The sequence below is a fragment of the Chiloscyllium plagiosum genome, chromosome 16 (genome assembly GCF_004010195.1).
Source record: "Chiloscyllium plagiosum isolate BGI_BamShark_2017 chromosome 16, ASM401019v2, whole genome shotgun sequence".
Lineage (NCBI taxonomy): Eukaryota > Metazoa > Chordata > Chondrichthyes > Orectolobiformes > Hemiscylliidae > Chiloscyllium > Chiloscyllium plagiosum.
In genome coordinates, this window is record NC_057725.1 from 37,085,657 (window position 1) to 37,098,224 (window position 12,568).

The 12,568-nt window shown below is 40.1% G+C and overlaps 1 protein-coding gene across 4 annotated transcripts in view; it reads right to left on the bottom strand.

Annotated features, from left to right (window-relative positions):
• LOC122557791 (protein RIC-3-like) overlaps window positions 1-7,906 on the bottom strand; it is a 96,269-nt gene extending 88,363 nt beyond the window's left edge. For all 4 annotated transcript variants that reach the window (XM_043705831.1, XM_043705833.1, XM_043705830.1 and 1 more), the window contains exon 1: window positions 7,866-7,906. In XM_043705831.1, coding sequence (XP_043561766.1) covers window positions 7,866-7,893 — 28 coding nt within the window. In that variant the 5' untranslated portion in view covers window positions 7,894-7,906. The remainder of the gene's footprint in view (window positions 1-7,865) is intronic.
• Between the last annotated feature and the right edge of the window lie 4,662 nt (window positions 7,907-12,568).

The window sequence follows — 12,568 nt, forward strand, 5'->3', positions numbered from 1 at the left end:
CAGAGAATAGCCACAAGTTAGCAAGATGTAATGATTTATGTTGTGATGATGCCATTACTTCAAAAAGATTGTTTTGTCCTGTGTTTTTTTTGAAGAGAGGTTGTAAAGGCAGAGGTGCCAAAGTGGCTGCTGGAGACGGCCTAAGTCAACAATGTAGGACTCCTTTAGGTTTTTTTTAGAACCGTGTAACAAAGGAAGGAGGGTAGCCAATTCCCACAGAGCAGGCTTTTTGCTTTTTTTCAGCTGTAGCAGTCAGAAGCTGTTTGGGTCCCAAAAGAGTTGGGAGCTTCAGTAAAAAACTCCTAGCTGCCACTTTCTCTGACATTTCTCATGATGTTATTTCCTCCTGGATTGGAGAACTGCCTGTAAGAATCTGAGTATGAATTTACCTTTTTGTCAAGAAATGTGTTTATGGGATGTTACTATATTGGAAAAGTTATTTAGTAATAGGTTTAATAGGTAATAATATCTAATATTTGGTGAAATTTTCCAATGGTTAAGTTATTCTAAATTCTTCTTTCTTTTGTGTGTATTTTAACTATAGTGTTTAAATAAATTGTGTTTTGCTTAACTTCGAGTAGTTTGACCAGTCACATCCCATCTGGAACATGCACTTGACACCTACCTTTAAAATAAGAGAAAGTTAGGGTCTAGGCTATCTTCATAAGATATTTTGAGGGGAGTATGACCTGGTCCATACCAATGTAAAGGATTTGGATGAAGGGATCAAAGGCATGGTTGCTATATTTGCAGATGATATAGCGCTGGGTAAAGTAAGTTGTGAGGAGGACATAAGGAGGCTACAAAGAAACATAGTTAGGTTACATAAGTAAGCAACGATCAAGCAAATATGCTATAATGTGGGAAAATGTGAAATTGTCCACATTTGGCACAAAGAATAAAAAAATCTAATATTTAAATGCTGAGAGATTACAGAACTCTGAGATACAGCATGATCTGGGTGTCCTGGTGTATGATTCATAGCAGGTTAGTATGCAGATACTGCAAGTAATTAGGAAAGTTAATAGAATATTTTTTTTATTACAAGAGAAATCAAATACAAACATAGGGCAATTATGCTTCAATTATGCAGGGCAATGGTGAGACCACAATTAAAGTACTGTGTATAGTACCGGTCTCCTTATTTAAGAGAGGATATAATTGCATTGGAAGCAGTTCAGAGAAAGTTTACAAGATTAATACCTCAAATAGGGTGGGCTGGCTGTGAGGAAAGGTTATTCGACTAGGCTTAGAAGGTTAGCTGGCAACCTGATCGAAACATTTAAGTTCCAGAGGAGTCCTGGCAAGGTGCATGTGAAAAATATGTTTCCTCTTGTGGGATAATTGAGAACTAACAGTCATTGTTTAAAAATAAGGGGTTGCCCATTAAGATTGAGATGAAAAAAATAATTTAGAAGTGATGGAAGCAGTGGCTTTGAATATGTTTAAGGCAGAAGGCACAGGTGCTTGATTATTGAGGGGTGAAAGGTTATCAGGGTAGGCAGGAATATGGAGTAACCAAATTGCAATATTATTTATTATTGTTCTATTACACGGTAACTCGAGTGTTTTGCACTTCTTATGCACTTTATGCCGTGTACGATTGTGTAGTTTGTGCTGTCCATTTAGCACCCTCAGTCCTGAAAGAATGTTGTCTCATTTTTACTGTATCAGTTTATATGGTAGAAATGACAAATAAAGAGCTACTTTATTCTACTTTGTAGAAATAGTAGAGCTGGCTTAACGGACTGAACGACTTACTTCTGATCCTAATTTATCGTTCTTACGTTTATTTATATAATATTGTACCATATTGTGGGGGACAAATCCTTCTTCAACATGTACAGAGATACAAAAATGAGATTTTAGTGAGTGTTTTTTGTAAAACATTATCAGGTGTGGTAATGTGATTTTTGTAAAGAACTCTGAACTGCTAGAAATTAAATGACTCAGAAGGTTTATAAACTAACAGTAAATCTGAACTGAATCATGTTTGAGAATGACAGCGATTCAGAAATCAAAGGTTTGGTATAAAAATTGTATTTTTATTTTGGCTTGCTGTCTCTACAAATGGAATTGTGAAAGAGAAGGCTACCTTGAAAACAAAACATTCACTGGCAGCTTTTACAATTATCAAAATGAGGTACCAATTCAGGTGAGACTTCAGTTTCCCCATTCAGGACTTGTTATTTATTTGCAATTGGTCACACACTGGAAAATGAGTCACAGCTCAAATTTACCATTAGTTCATCCAATTATTAGGTATACCACAACACTTTGTCGGTCTTAAAATTTCCAGTTCATGGGCAGCAGTTGCCTCTTCACCATGGACATGCAATCCCTTTACACATCCATTCCCCCGTCAGGATGGTCTCAGGCCTGCCTGCTTCTTCCTGGAAAGAAAGCCTGAACTAACCCCACCCACCACCACCCTCCTCTGCCTTGCTGAGTTCATTCCCAATTTCTCCTTTAACTCTCCTCATTTCCTTCAGGTCAAAGGGGTGGCCTGGGTACCACCTGCCTGTGCCCCAGTTGTGCTTGTCTCTCTGTGGGTATGTAGAACATTCCTTCTTCAAAACCTACTCAGGTTCCTCCCCACAACTCTTTCAATGATACATTTGTGGGTGGCACGGTGGCACAGTGGTTAGCACTGCTGCCTCACAGCGCCAGAGACCCGGGTTCAATTCCCGCCTCAGGCGACTGACTGTGTGGAGTTTGCACATTCTCCCCGTGTCTGCGTGGGTTTCCTCCGGGTGCTCCGGTTTCCTCCCACAGTCCAAAGATGTGCAGGGTCAGGTGAATTGGCCATACTAAATTGCCCATAGTGTTAGGTAAGGGGTAAATGTAGGGGTATGGGTGGGTTTCGCTTCGGCGGGTTGGTGTGGACTTGTTGGGCCGAAGGGCCTGTTTCCACACTGTAATCTAATCTAATCTAATCTGATGACATCATTGGTGCTGATGTAAAAACAATGACTGCAGATGCTGGAAACCAGATTCTGGAAACCAGATTCTGGATTAGTGGTGGTGGAAAAGCACAGCAGTTCAGGCAGCTTCCGAGGAGCAGTATATTATACAAAAGCCTGATGAAGGGCTTTTGCCCGAAATGTCGATTTTACTGCTCCTCGGATGCTGCCTGAACTGCAATGCTTTTCCAGCACCACTAATCCAGAATCATTGGTGCTGAGTCTCTCTCTTGTTCAGAATTGGAAAAAATGTATCAATTTCACTTCTATGTCCAGCCCATCCTCACCTTCATCTGGTCTATCTCCGAGTATTTCCTTTCCTCTCTCACATCTCTCTTTCCATTTCTGCAGATAGACTGGCCACTGTTATACACCACAAACCCACTGACTCCCACAGTAACCCAGACTATACACTCTCACACTCTGCTTCCTGTAAGGACTTCATCTCATTCTGCCAGTTTCTCCATCTCTGTCACATCTGTTCTGACAAAGCCACCTTTCACAGAGGGCCTCAGAAATGCCTATTTTTTTCCTTAACTGAGGATTTGCCACTACTGTGGTTGACTGGGCCCTTAGCTGTGCCTAGCCCAGCTCTTGAACTTCTGCCCTCACATCTTCTCATCCTGCACACAACAAAGATAGAATGCCTCTAGTCTTCACTTACCGCCCTACCAGCCTCCACATCCAAAGGATTGCCAGCACCATTTCCATCACATCCAAAGGGATGGCACAACACATTCTCCTTTCTTCCCTTGTCAGCTTTCCACGGGGACTGTTCCCTCTTGGACATTCTGGTCCACTCCTCCTCCATTTCCAACAATCCCCCCCCCACCGGCACCCTCTCTTACAATCATGAAAGGTGTAACACCTCTCTGTTTACTTTCTCCCTCGTCACCATCCAAGGGCCCAGACATACCTTCCAGATGAAATTGTGATTCATCTATACTTCACTCAATCTAGTCTATTGAATTCACTGTTCATAATGTGGTCTCCTCTACATTGGGGAGACAAAACACAAACTGGGTGGCTGCTTTGCAAAACACCAAGCTCTATCTCCAGAAATGTCCCTGAGCTTCCAATTGCCTGCCCCTTCAACACACCATCACATTCCCACACCAACATTTCCATTGCATGCCTGCTATAGTGTTCTCGCAAGCTCGCAAGAACATTTCATTTTCCACTTGAGGACCATGTTGTCTTCAGGATTCAAAACAACTTCAATGACCTTAGGGCCTGATTACATCCTTCCATTTTTTTTAATCCACCCCACACTGAACTTGTTATGACATGAGTTGCTTTTAGCAGAGTCCCCTATTCCCACATACTCCTAGGCACATTACCACATTGCATACAGCATATCTTATCTCTTATTAGCTCTTACTCAGCTTTGTTTCTGTCCTGGCCTGCCATTCATTATCTCTTGACCTTCCCATTGCATCTCTCTCTTTCTGGGCTCTGTCTCCACCTATCTGTTCACCTCTCAATGACCCTCACTACTAACAGTTTTAATGAAGAGTCACCAGAGTTGAAAAGTTAACTCTGCTTTCTTCCCACAGACACTGCCAAACCTGTGAAGTTTCTCCAGCCATTTCTGTTTTTGTGACCATAGCAGTTCTGCTAGTTGTACCTGAAATACTTTCAGAGGGCTCTTGTTTGCAGTGGTCCCTAGCTCTGAGCCAGAAGATCTCAGTTCAAGTCCCACTAGCTCCAAGGGTTTGTAATAACATCTGTAAACAAATTGATTAGAATATATCCACCTGAAATGCTTTGTGTTCTATGTCCCTGATAGGGATTGCACTAGCTAGCTACCATTATTCACGAAGTAATTACATTATAAAGTATATTTCCATTTGGTAAAATGTACTTTCACAGCACTGCTGTTATACATAAATGGACTGAGCTACAAACTTCAAATATTAATCTTTTCTGACTGAATAATTATGCAGCCAGTAATAAAATAACAGCTGAATTTTTTTCTATAAATTCTGTTTATAATCTGAATTGGAAAATCATTTCCTCATATTAGTTGATAGAAAATGTATACAGATTTGTTTAAAGCTTTGACCCCCAATATGTAAAGGTGTTCAGTCATGTAATTATAACAATTCACCAATGAGATAATGCATCTTAGATGTTCCAACTTTCATTCCAGATTTATATAAAAGCCCACAAAAGGGACATAAAATAATTTTGGTACTCTTTAGAGTTGAGTGGTATGCAACTCCCTCGACAGCACAATTTTATAAGAACAGTATGTTGTGCATTTTTATTATTTGCTGTTCACAATGATTTTAAGCTGAAATATGGACAAAAGAATGAGACAGTATGGTAAACAATGTTAAGTACACTGCCCTTCAATACTTGAAAGCCTTAGTTAAAAATCACACAACACCAGGTTATAGTCCAACAGATTTAATTGGAAGCACACTAGCTAGTGTGCTTCCAATTAAACCTGTTGGATTATAACCTGGTGTTGTAATTTTTAACTTTGTACACCCCAGTCTAACACCAGCATCTCCAAATCATGAAAGCCTTAGGAAATTCTAGGCACAGGTCTATACTCTTACAGACATTGGAAAGGATGTGGCCTGCAGCTATACTCCACTGTCAACTTTACTGCTTTTGGAAACATTCCAGGCTTCACTATAATCATACAAAGGATGAGTGTTTTTAAAAAAACCTGTTTACCTGCAATGTTTTCAAGTACATGTTTGGGACCCTGGCAGACACTGGGTTGGAGTCCACTATTTTCTGTCAGCTCTTTATCTGTGCAATGCTTTCATGGTTGAAGGTGTGACTAGGTTTCATGCATATATCACAAGGCTTATAATAATATGCTGAAAATAAATATGGCAACAAATAAAATGAAGCTAAGAAGTGGAAGTGAATTTTTTGGCTCAGAATTCTGTCAAATCTTAGCATAAGGTGAGTCTACTTTCAGAGCGTGGTCTAGCTGCAGTGACCAATGTTATGTTATTTTGACATAAGTTCTTTGAGGATCTACAACATGAATGTGTCAGACTTTTCAGTCGAGGTATTTGGGGAGTTAAGTGCTCGAAGTTCTTTAAATGTGCTCTTTAACCAATTAAATGTTTTTCCTTAAAATGACTGCAGTTAGGATTCTTAAATGTAGCAATAGATCAAAGTGATTTTTCCACTTTTGATTTGGTTTTTACCAAAATCCCAATGAAGAGACAATTTCTCTTGTTTTCTTATTTTAGGGCTTGTTCGTAGGATGGAATCCATCACTAATTGAGAAGATGACAATGAGGTATGCTCTCAAACTGCTGCAGTCTGTGTGCTGTAGATTTATCCACAGCAGTGTTAGGGAGGCAGTTCCAGGTTTTGATGTAGCAAACTTGGCCTTTGATCCTAGGCCACTATGTGACAACCTAGTGGTATTATGGCTGGACCGTTAATCCAGAGACCCAGGTAGTGTTTAGGGGAGCAAGGCTTGAATCCCACCATGGCAGATGGTGAAATCTGAATTCAATAAAAATCTGGAATTTAAAGTATTATGATGAATCCATTATCAATTGTTGGGAAAAAAAACCATCTGGTTCACTCCGTCCTTTGGAAGGAAACTACCATCCTTACCTGGTCTGTCCTACATGTGACATCAGACGACAGCAATGTGATTGACTCTTAACTACCCTCTGGGCAATGAGGGATGAGCAATATATGCTGGCCTAGCCAGTCATGTCCTCCCATGAATGAATTGTAAAAACAACAATTGATGGAACAGCCAAATATTTCCAAGTTAGAATAGTGCACCTGACTTTGAAAGGAATGTGGAGATATAGTTTTATCATGTAATAATATTTTCAGATGTGCTGAGTTTAAACAAAACCTTGGTTTAAGGGAAATGTGTTGCCATCAGCATTAAATGTACTTATCATATCTAAAATAAATGTTTTTTATTCACAGTATAAAACCAATTGGCATTAACCCCTCTGTAAAAGTAGTGCAGTCAGAAGAACACACATGTTAATACTCAAGCTGCATTGATTAGATGTCCTCTACATCCTGTTTTCAGATTAGAAATAGTGGACAGTCAATGGTTGGTGCACATATCTGTGACTGAATGTGTATGTTCCTGCTGCAATCTTGCTGGTTTCCATGAGTTACTCAAAACTTTAATCTGACCAAGCCCCTCATTCTAATGTCCTATTTGCAGTAGGAAAACATATTTTCTATACTTGCAGCACAGTGGACAATTATTTTTGTAGATTTAAATCAGATCAACCAATATTTTATGGTATAAATATCTTGTGATCTTACATTTTACTCTCGTCTTTTGAGAAATGGGTCCAAATAGCTTTATCTAGCAATGACAAAGGAGTAATTATCCCTTTTCATATTAGAATGTGGGAGAATGGAACTTTGTTGCTTTGCTTACATTTAGTGCTTTGAGTAGTCCTACTCCTTATGCCAACGAAGGTTCCATATCATTCAGCATAGTCATAAAAATGAGTGGAACCAGCACGAAATTGTACTAGACTTAGAGAAACTGTAATGGCATTCATTTTTTGTTATTGCTGCAGAACTACTACTTCAGATCGCAAAGGTTAAAGGAAGTGTAAGTTGCGGTCAGAAGTCATCGGACACTTTTGATGGTTTTTAAATTACTCTGTTCAGGGTAACAAATGAAATACTCCATTGGCGATATTACCCATTTATCAAAACCATGCTGGAAGATTATCCTATATGATTTAATTTAGATACATAGTGTATTTAACCAGACTAAGGTCACACTATGCAACATTTTAGGAAATCAAATCTGTAACTCATTGTTAAAATCAGTATTTTAAAAATTGATATGGGATATTTTATCACTTATGGTTCTTAATCCTTCACAATACTAATCAGTATATTAAACTGGATAGACCTTGAATTACTTACATTTTTCCCAGTAAGTGTGAATTCCCATGGACAAGTATTGTTTTCTGAGGGTGATTTTTTTCCTCCTAGTACTAAGATGAGGAGAAATCATTTCACCAACAGAAGGGTAAGCCTGTGAATTTTCTGCCACAGAAAGTAACTGAGGCCAAAGCATCAAATGTTTTTGAGGAGTTAGATATAGTTCATAGAGCTGAAGGTACCAAAGAGTATGCAGAGAAAGCGGGAACAGGGTACTGATTTCAACAATCAGCCATGAATACATGGAATTGTGGACCAGCTCAAAAGGGCCTATTCATGCTCTTATGTTCTAGTTTCTAAGATCATGGACTAAGCTCCATTCATCATCCTGTCCCCTCAATGACCTAGCTCAGCACTTTGCTTTTAAGTTTGGCCGATCCCTACTCCCTTTCGACATTAGTTTCCTTGGAAATCCTGGCTGATGTTTTGCTCTACCATAAATATTGGTGCATGGTAATTATTCTGCATGTCTGCCATTTCTTGACTTTCACTCACTTCCAGTTTTCCAAGGTCTGACATTTAACTGCAAGTTTCTTTTCTCAGCCAATGTAATTCTTAATCTATTTTGTCATCCTACATTGTTTTTCTTTCTCATATCCAGGATCTAGATTATTTTTGCATTTTGCCATACCAGGTATTTTAATTCTCGGATGCCTCCCAGATCTTTAGTTATTTTTGGTAAGTAGAGTTCTGGCTATTTTGAAAATACAAATTGGTCATGTATCTCATGGAATTATTTTTTTTAACATTCCCTACTAATCTTCTGTTGACTTATCTTTTATACTTGCCCACAAGAATACAAAAGCATCTTTTTCAGCTTCTGCCACAAATGTTCCACTTCTTCCAGATGATGGTCACACCAAAGCCTTTGTATGAGGATTTGGTGGATTTTGTCTTCGAGCTCAGGCTAGCAAAAGTGCAAGAGATTCCTGTTGGCTCTAGTATGAAAGTAGACAGTCTCAGCAGGTGCCTTGTAGGCAGAGAACCACATGCCAAAGATTGTTAGTGCCAGAAAACAACCTGGTTGACCCCACTGAAGATATCAAAGGATTGTGATGTTGCCCCATCAGACCTGACATTACATTATGTTGTAATGGAAGGAAGTGGTCACAACGAGCAGCTATGACAGGCAGTTAGATTTCCCCAGTGGGTTAAAACCAGCCACCCCTGCTCATGTACTTGTATGCCTTGGAGAGATTGAAGGCGGCAATGTACAGTGGTCTCCTTGTTCAAAACATTTCTCTTGCAGCTGCTGGGCTGAAATTTTCACGTCGCGAATCTTCCAGTTCTGGGAAGCTACACTGGCATGTGGAATAGATGCATTTGCAGTTTGATAGCAGGATTTGCAGTGTGGTAGTGAGAATTGAGGAAAATAGTTCTCCTGATGCTCAGCAGCGAAATGTCTCAACAGTTACTGGAATTGCTGCTGTTGCTCTGGTTCTTGTACAGGGTCACAATCTTTGCATCTTGCAAGTCCCGGGGCACTGACACCTCCCTTTACCAAGAGACTGAAGTTCACGGAAATGCTACAGGAAGGTCTATTTCATTTGCTTGATGAGTTCAGGCAATATTGGATTATCACTTTGCCAACAGCAAACGAGTCTACAGCTTTGTCAAGTTGGGTTAGACTGTCTACTTTCATACTGTTGGCTCTAGTATGAAAGTAGACAGTCTCAGCAGGTGCCTTGTAGGCAGAGAACCACATGCCAAAGATTGTTAGTGCCAGAAAATAACCTGGTTGACCCCACTGAAGATATCAAAGGATTCTGATGTTGCCCCATCAGACCTGACGTTGCCCCATCAGACCTGACATTACATTATGTTGTAATGGAAGGAAGTGGTCACAACGAGCAGCTATGACAGACAGCATAGATTGCTGTCACTGAAGAAGCATTCTCCCAAAAGACTTGGGAGCTGACTCCCACTTGTCTCATCAAATGTTCACTGCAGACAGCAATGGCCTCTTTTGTTTTTTTTTGCCTTATGGATATGTTGCATTTTAGATCCCATCATGCACACCCATGGCATTACTTACGATGGATATCTATTTATTTTGGCAGACGTGTAACTAGTAATTATTGGTGCATCTAGCACAAACTATAGCTCATTCAAAACAACCAGCTCTATACTGTCCTCCACCCCACTCTTCTCAACACTGACAATATGATTATCACTTTTCAGATTCCAGGATTTAAACTACCGTACCCAAAGTCTTCCATAGCTTCACCCTGTTCTAATTCTGCAACCTCTTCAAGCATGATATTTCTCTTCAGCTTCAGCCTTTGGAAAACACTCCCTAAACTTTTCATAATTTTGTTGTCTCGAACTCATTCATTTCTAACTCTTCCCTCTAAATTACTTCAGAATGTACTTTTACTCTAAAAATCACCATTTGAACATAGAACAATACAGCACAGTACAGGCCCTTCAGCCCTCAATGTTGTAACAACCTTTTATCCGACTCTAAGATCAAAGTAATTGACATACCCTTCATTTTACTATCATCCATGCGCCTGTCCAAGAATTTCTTAAAATGTCCCTAATGTATCTGACTCTACTACCACTGCTGGCAGTGTTTTCCACGCACCCACCACTGTCAAAAACCTAATTCTGACATTGGAGGGAGGTTTAGAGGCAATCACGTTAAAATTACGTCCCCTTGTGATGGCCAGTTTCACTCTAGGAAAAAGACTCTATCTAAGCCTGTCATCATCTTGTACACCTCTATCAAATTACCTCTCATCCTTCTTCAATCCAATGAGAAAAGCCCTAGCTCCCTCAAGCTTTCTTCATAGGATATGCCCTCCATTCTAGGCAGCATCCTGGTAAATGTTCTCTGCACCCTCTCTGAAGCTTCCACATCCTTCTGAAAATGAGGCGACCAGAACTGAACACACTATCCCAAGCATGGTCTAACCAGGGCTTTATAGAGCTGCAGCATAACCTTATAGTTCTTAAACTCATTGACCCGCTAATGAAAGCAAACACACCATACACATTCTTAACAACTCTCTCAACTTGAGTGGCAACTGGATGTAGGTTTGCTCGCTGAGCTGGAAGGTTCAATTTCAGATGTTTTGTCACCATACTAGGTAACATCTTCAGTGAGCCCCCAGACAAAGCACTGCTGATGTTTCCTGCTTTATATTTATATGTTTGGGTTTCTTAGGGTGGTGATGTCATGTCATTTCCTGTTCTTTTTCTCAGGGGGTGGTAAGTGGGGTCCAAGTCAATGTGTTTTTTGATAGAGTTCCGGTTGGAATGCTATGCTTCTAGGAATTCTTGTGTATCTCTCAGTTTGGTTTGTCCTAGAATGGATGTGTTGTCCCAGTCAAAGTGTCCTTCCTTATCTGTATGTAAGGATACTAGTGAGAGAGGATCATGTCATTTGCAGCTAGTTGATGTTCACGTACCCTGGTGGCTATTATTTGCCTGTTTGTCAGATGTAGTGTTTGTTACAATTCTTGCACAGTATTTTGTAAATGACATTAGTTTTGCTTGTTGTCTGTATAGGGTCTTTCAAGTTCATTAGCTGCTGTTTTAGTGTGTTGGTTTATGGGCTACCATGATGCCAAGGGGTCCGAGTAGTCTGGCAGTCATTTCCGAGATGTCTTTGATGTAAGGGAGAGTGGCTAAGAAATGCTCTCTCACCAAGAGATCTGACACCTGACCTGGTTTGTTGCCAAACACCAAATCCAGTATGGCTTCCCCTCTAGTCAGCCTATTTATATATTGAGTCAGGAATCCTTCCTGGACACACCTGAGAAAATCTGTTCCATCCAAACTATTTGCACTAAGGAGGTTCCAATTATCTTAGCCTGCTGGACACACTTTCCTCATTCCTGAAGAAGGGCTTATGCCCGAAACGTCGATTCTCCTGTTCCCTGGCTGCTGCCTGACCTGCTGCGCTGTTCCAGCAACACATTTTCAGCTCCAATTAATATTAGGAAAGTTAAAGTCACCCATGACAACAACCCTGTTACGTCTGCACCTTTCTAAAATCTGCCTCTCCATCTGCTCCCAAACATGTTATGGTTAGAGTGTCACCAGTAGATGACAATGAAAAAGCACCAAGGATCAGTTTTGCATGAGTAGAATTAGGAACGATATTCATCTAGAGCCTGAGCTGCTTTCTGTCAAAATACTGACAAACTGATATTTAGGATGGAAATAAACCTTTTGCTCCCCATAACATACCTAATGCAAACTGAGCTATAGTTGATCAAAATACAACACCGTATGCTGGATTATATAAACAACCCATTGGAACATCACTTCGAAAACCAATTTCACTGATAAAGTTTTCAACTTAACATCTAAACACGTGATCAAGTTACATTTTGATCCAGCAATGCAAGCTTCAATGGAGGAGAAAACAACTTGCCAAACCACAGACATTGGGCAGAAGCATGTATAAACTTGGATGAAATCACAAACGAAACATGGAAGTTGCAAAAATATTTTTTTAATTGAACACAAGCATAACAATGATGACGATGATAATAAATGGATGGTGTTTTGAAGAATTGCATGACCAGGCTGGAATGAACAGGAGACGTGGAGGGAGTAGTGAACGGCAGGATGAGTATTGAAGGAGTGTTTGTGACCAGTGGATGGAGGGAATTATCATGCAGAGAGAGAGAGCGAGGAGTTAGTGAACAGGGTGTGTGGGGTGGGGTGGGGTG